The sequence below is a fragment of the Pangasianodon hypophthalmus genome, chromosome 19, assembly GCF_027358585.1.
Source record: "Pangasianodon hypophthalmus isolate fPanHyp1 chromosome 19, fPanHyp1.pri, whole genome shotgun sequence".
Classification (NCBI taxonomy): Eukaryota; Metazoa; Chordata; class Actinopteri; order Siluriformes; family Pangasiidae; genus Pangasianodon; species Pangasianodon hypophthalmus.
In genome coordinates, this window is record NC_069728.1 from 1,422,827 (window position 1) to 1,429,188 (window position 6,362).

At 39.6% G+C, this 6,362-nt stretch overlaps 1 protein-coding gene across 1 annotated transcript; it reads right to left on the reverse strand.

Moving 5' to 3' along the window:
* Positions 1 to 3,363: 3,363 nt before the first annotated feature.
* LOC117597786 (uncharacterized) lies at positions 3,364 to 5,621 on the reverse strand. The gene is made up of 2 exons (XM_053242346.1): positions 4,078 to 5,621; positions 3,364 to 3,933 (listed from the first exon to the last, which is right to left on the reverse strand). The coding sequence occupies exons 1-2, from the start codon at positions 4,816 to 4,818 to the stop codon at positions 3,364 to 3,366; spliced, it is 1,311 nt and encodes a 436-aa protein (XP_053098321.1). The 5' UTR covers positions 4,819 to 5,621.
* Positions 5,622 to 6,362: the final 741 nt, after the last annotated feature.

Here is a 6,362-nt window from a genome sequence, read left to right on the forward strand (position 1 = left end):
CAGGGTTAGGGTTAGGATCAGGGTAGAAGGTTGAGGTTAGGGTTAGGGTCAGGGTAGAAGGTTGAGGTTAGGGTTAGGGTTAGGGTTAGGGTCAGGGTAGAAGGTTGAGGTTAGGGTTAGGGTTAGGGTTAGGGTCAGGGTAGAAGGTTGAGGTTAGGGTTAGGGTCAGGGTAGAAGGTTGAGGTTAGGGTTAGGGTCAGGGTAGAAGGTTGAGGTTAGGGTTAGGGTTGGGGTTAGGGTTAGGGTTAGGGTTAGGGGGTTAGGGTTAGGGGGTTAGGGTTAGGGGGTTAGGGTTAGGGGGTTGAGGTTAGGATTCGAAATAAGGTTTTGGAGTTGAGGTTCCGGTCCAACCCAGGTGCGGAATGATGGTTGGAGTTGAGGTAAAAGCTCAGAAATTGTCTGGAAATAAAGTAAAGCATCACAATATTGTGGTTTTATAAAAAGTTATTCAATTTATTTTACTGGATCAAACCATGGCATTGACCGTCCCAGTGGAAGAAGTGCTGAAACCTAAAAAAAGTGCTGTAAGTGCTAGTAAAAGTGCTAACAATTGAGTCAAGTGAAAAGTGCTAATAATCAAAACAAGTGCTATATAAATACTTTAAACCATATTTACAAAGTGTGTATTTGTGCGTGCACAAATCCACCAAGTTGTGTTTAATCATCAAACCAAATCAAAACAAAACCAAACGCTCCACCGAGACGTCCATTATACAACGGATTGCTCCAGTATCAAGTGCTATTTTTACTCACAATAAATGTGACAGAATGGGTATAAAAAAGAACAAAGAAAAGAAAGGAGAAGAAGAAGAAGGAAAAGAAGAAGAAAAGAAGAAAAAAAAGAAGAACAAGGTAAAGAAAAAGAGCAGAGGACAAAAGAAAAACAACGGGGGAAAGAAGAGAATACTGTAAAAAGAAGAATGGGTTAGCCCTATTTCCTCTCTCTATATGGGTATCTCTGGTTCCAAGTCTCCAAGTCTAAGATGTTCTCCTAGTATTGAAGCCATGAGGATGGTCTGTGTGCAGTTTACTTATCCAATATGCTTCTCTTCTTCTTCTCTGTTCCCTGTTCCATGCCCTATTGGCCTCCAAACCCGAGATCCTGAGCTTCTGTATCCCAACCCTTGCAAAATGGCATATTAAGTGTGTGTTGCGTGGTCTGTGTTGAATGGAGTAAATGTGTTGTTTCAGCCTTTGTTCCAGACTGTATTCAGTTTCTCCAATATATCTCTTATGGCAGTGTGTGCAAGTGATCATGTAAATGATATTCGTGGTCTTGAGGTTTGTTCTTTGTGGCACTAGGTGTCCCTTGTTTCCCATCTCCACTGACCTGAGCTGTTGAAAATGTGTTGCTAATATAGGAGGAATCACTCGTCGGTCTGATTTCAAACTGGCCCTGACCAGGAGATCCCGTAGATTTTTATTTCTTCTATAAGCTGATATTGGTTTGAATGACCGAAGTGGTGCGTATAGTTCTTGTGTTTTTTGGAATTGTTGTTTAAGCTTATTGTTGAGGATTTTGGATGTTTCTGAAAAAGTCGTGACTATGGGGATGACATCCTTGGGTTCCGGCACCAATCGTGTTGGGTTATTTCTGAGATCCTGCAACGTGTCTCTTTTAATGGCTCTCAAGAATCTCTTAGAATACCCTCGGGGTCTAAGGGCTTTGAATAGAGTTTGTGTTGCTTCATGGAAATGTTGATCAAATGAGCAAATTCTATGAAATCGAATGATTTGTGATTTGATTACCCCCTTGAAAGTATGTCTAGGATGATAACTTGTTTTAAATAGTAGAGAGTGGGAATCAGTGGGTTTGAAAAACACTTTAGTATGTAGTGTTTTGGAATTATTCTCCGTCGGGATGGCAAAAACTGTGGTGTCTAAAAAGTTAATGTTATCCGAATTAAGAGTTGCTTTGACTTTAATGTGTTTATGATGGGAATTGGCCAAATTCAAAAAGGTGTCAAAATGTTCCCTGTCATGGTGCCAGACCCCAAAGATGTCATCCAGATATCGATAATACACTGCGGGTAAGTGGGGACACTTTGGAAACAATGTTTCTTCCCACTCAGACATATAAATATTCGCGTAGGCTGGAGCAAATTTCTTCCCCATAGCGGTTCCTTGAACCTGTAAATATAATTGAGAATTAAATTCAAAGTCATTGCGGGTTAAATTTATTTCCAACAGCTGAAGAAGTTCTGCATCTGGCCGGCTTGAATCTGGATACCTGTTAAAACATTTCGTTATTGCCTGCAATCCTGCCTCTGTACTGATATTTGTGTAAAGGCTTTCCACATCCACAGTGAATAGGAAGGCCGAGTCTGGAATTGTCATGTTCTTGATTTTGTTTATAAAGTCATATGTATCTTTTAAGTAACTGGGATGGAGTTGTGAGACAGGATTGAGGAAATAATCAATGTATTGTGCCACATTGTAGGTCTCACTCCCACAATCCGACACAATCGGGCGTCCCTGTGGAACCTCGGAAGGGACTGTCCACGCCTGTGGGTCTTTATGAATTTTGGGCAATAGATAAAATTTCCGCTGCCTTGGTGGGTTTGGACCAATAAGGTAATTAAACTGTTTAGTGTTAATGAAGCCTTTCTGTTTTAAGTCCTGTAAAATGGATGTTACCAATGATTGTGTTTCCTGTTGTAATGAGTGTGGAAGTAAAGTGTAATGATTGGTATTGTTTAATTGTCTATTTGCTTCTAGTAAGTATTGTTGTTTGTCCATTATGACGATCGCTGAGCCTTTATCTGCCGGTTTAATTATTATATCTTTGTTGGTTTGTAATTCTTTGAGTGCTCTGCGTTCTGTGGCGGTTAAATTATCTGCTTGATTGTTGGAAAAATCTGAAAGAGAATTGATAATCATCCTGTTCTTTTTAATCAACTGCTTTATAGGTAAACTGGTCTGTTCGGTGCTCGGTTCCCATCTGGATTTTTCTGTAAACTGTAAGTGTTCTTTACATTTTGTGTATTGGAAGTGGTCTAAAATTTTAAGTTGTCTATTGTAAGCGTGGACATCCCTCCCCAGCTCCCCCAAGTCCGTACCGCATGGCGTCGGGATGAAGGTGAGACCCTTGCTGAGTAAATCCTCCTGCGGACCTGTGAGACAAAACGTTTTGGATAGGTTAATGATGTTGGTGTGCTTTTTGTTGTCTGTTTTATTGCACTTCACCATTCCTAAAAGTTTAACTGATCCAACCAGTATGTAAACATTTGCGAAGCCGTTTCCGTGGTCCAGTGGATAGGGTCCCTCGGGTTCACCTTGAACCTAAGTGGGTGAAGTTCCTGCAATGGATTACCATGTGCCAGTATATGAGTGTTCAGTTTTGTTAGAGTTTCTTGTTGTCGTCTAGGTAGGATATCCGAGTAGTTTAATAATGGGGTGTAGATCGTGGCATTGGGAAAAACCACTGCAGCAATTCTCCACAGCTCTTGCAACTGTTTTTTTGTTGTTGTTTTCGAATGTTTGTTCTCTATTATTGATTCCTAATGATAGGACGACTTTTTGAGTGTTTGGATTAGGGGTTAATTTTTGTAACACCTTGGCTATATGTAAAAAGTTGGCTCCAGGGTAACTATCCACCTGAACATTTTCGTCACTAAAATAGGGAATTCTGGACAGGTTGGAGTCCCCTATAAACAAAACTGGTTTCTTTACTTCCAGTGTCCAATCTGCAATCTTTCTAGTGGTGTTAGGATGTCTAGTAGGAACCCAATGGTTCCTCACTTCACAGGTTTTTATTTGGGGCTCCACCCTGTCCGGATGTTCCACATGCAGGGGAGTCAACGAGAAAGAGGAAGGGGAAAGGGAAAGGGAGGATTCAGATCGGGCTTTTCTCAAGGACGTGGTCTTCCTTTCTGTAGACCCATTCATCACCTCCTTCCTCTCCTGCTTCCTATCCCCCTGGGTCGGCTCCCCCTGTGAATCAGCAATAGTAGGTTCTATTAGAACACTAACATTATTTAGGATTGCTGTTCTGTGAATTGTGGATGGAGTGTTAGCTCTCTGTTCTTGCTGCTTAAGTGTATTCAAAGGAACTTCATGTATTAATACACTAACTACCTTGGTCTTATCGGAGTTGTTGTTTAAAGGCCGAGGTGTTCCATTGCTTTTCGATAAATGCATCTGTGGAGAACTTGCCACAAGGTTTGTGTCGTCTTTACTCGGACTCTGTTTGGAGGAAGAAGAGGAAGAGATTGAAGAAGACAACGAAGAAGAAAAAGAAGAGGCGGCAGTGGAAGAAGGATTAGAGGAGCTGTTTGATACTTGGATAGGCAAACATGCAGTTCCTCCATTTTCTGTTTCCACTAGATTCTGTTCCATTTGTGTTTTGGCCTTTTCTATTATGTCTTCCCTCAATTTGTGTTTGAATCTACCTTTGGCCCATTTAACTGCTATCTGCCATTCTGTTTCCTCCATTTTGTGGATTCGATTCAGTAGTTCTGCTTTCACTTGAACGTAATGGTCTTTGAGGATCTGCATATTTGCCTTCATCCAATTTTGTGTGTTTTCCGTAATTCTATGTAGAGTTTGTTGCTTGGGGCATGCCGGTTTGATAAACTGTGTAAGTTTGTGTGTTTGTTTAGACATGCCCTTTGGAAAAATTTGCGTATGTAGAGCTGTTGTCACAATGTCTTCATGGTGTGTGGCCTGTAAGAATTTAAAATACAACTTCCTCAAATGTCTATCTAAAAATTCCCTGGGTTTTGAGTTGTGTAGATGCTGGTCTGTGTGTAGTGTTTGTTCCACCCCATCTGTTTCCAAAGTCTCCAACACTGTGAATCTGTTTGTTAAGGGAATCATTGTGCCTGTAAAAAAACTCCTTTCGAGGAAAAAAAAGGTTAAAAGAAAGGAAAGATAAAAACCAAAAGGAGAAAAGTCTTCATTGGTCTTACCCCATGAGTATGCTGATAAGAATCCTTGGGAAAAGGATCCTGTAGCTGATTAACAACTCAGTTCCTTACCAGAAGGCCTAAGCGGCCTAGGAGTTCACCAAACAGGAAGTTTTGTAGGCCCCTCTGGCTTGGGTGTTGTACTCCAAAAAGAAGGGGGAATAAAACCGAAAAAAAAGGAGGGGGGAATAAAAACCCAAAAAAAAGGAAGGGTTTAAAAATGTGAGTACTCACAAAACAGTTTAAAAAGGATTTTTCTCCATTAAAAAAATTTTTTGTGTAAAACAGGACACAAAAATTGGCAATGTTTTCCCCGTCAAACAGTATCTTTTTGATGTGCAGTTCACGGTGCTTTTTGAGTTCGACGTCCTAACGTTTCGCAGGGAATCCTGCTTCTTCAGAGGACATACGCTTTTTGTTCCCATCCATATCCTTAAATAAGCTCTGGGGTGGGATCTAGGTTAAATTAGGGGTGGAGCTAAAATAAGGAGGTTCTGTATAATTGGTAACTATACCTGTCTGTCTCAAAACTGCCTATCTATTGGTTGTGAGTCTGAAGGAAGTGTGTGGCTTTATGGGTAATGACTTTACCTGGATAATGTAGTTTAAAACTGTTTTTGTAAACCTTGGTTCTCTTATTTTCCACCAGGTCTTCCCAGTAGTCTGTGTGGTGTAGTGGTATAGACAATAGTCTCCTACACCTAGCCTCCCTGGTTCAAGACCCACAGCAGGCAAGAGAAGAGAGCCAAAAATAAGAAGACTGCCATTGAACACAAATGTACCGGAAAAAGAGTGGGTATTAAAAAAATAAAAAACCTTAGAAATAAAGAATAGTAAGGAAAAAAAAGGGGGGGGGGGAAAGGATAAAAATGGAATAATAAAAAAAAAAAAAAAAAAGGTGATAAAACCGAATAGGATAAAGATTAAGAGATTAAAATAATTAAAATATAACTAAATATGTAAGGTGTGTACTAAGAATATGGTCTGTTCCTCTCTTTTGTTTGTAGTGGCACAGGCTAGGTTAGGTTAGGGAAAGATCAAGTCCTCATATGTTGAGTGTATGCTCTTTAGTGCACAGGCTCACTTTGTTCTATTCTAGAGTTAAAAAGAACGAGGCCAGACCCGTTTTCTTATACAAATACAAAAAAAAATTTTTTTATATATAAATTGGATCCCTGGGTAAGGGTGATCCTTAAACAGTGCAAATTTAAAATCCCCAAATGGTAAATGAGTAAATAAAAAATAAAAAATATAAATTTAAAAAACATAAAATATATAAATAAATAAAATAAAAAGAAAGGATGCTTTTTTAAAATATGATTAAGAAAATAAAATCAATAAAGTTAAAATGAGAGAGCTAAATAAAAATACCCACTAAGTTCAAAAGGAACAGTGACCTGGAAAGGGACCAGGAGTCCCCATAAAGAAAGTAAAAATGGAGGGGGGGGGAAAAAG

Coding starts and splice junctions, on each gene's coding strand:
- LOC117597786 (XM_053242346.1), bottom strand. CDS start 4,818: ATGATTCCCTTAACAAACAGATTCACAGTGTTGGAGACTTTGGAAACA. Junction 3,934..4,077: donor ACAACTCCGATAAGACCAAG/GTAGTTAGTGTA, acceptor GCTGATTCACAG/GGGGAGCCGACCCAGGGGGA.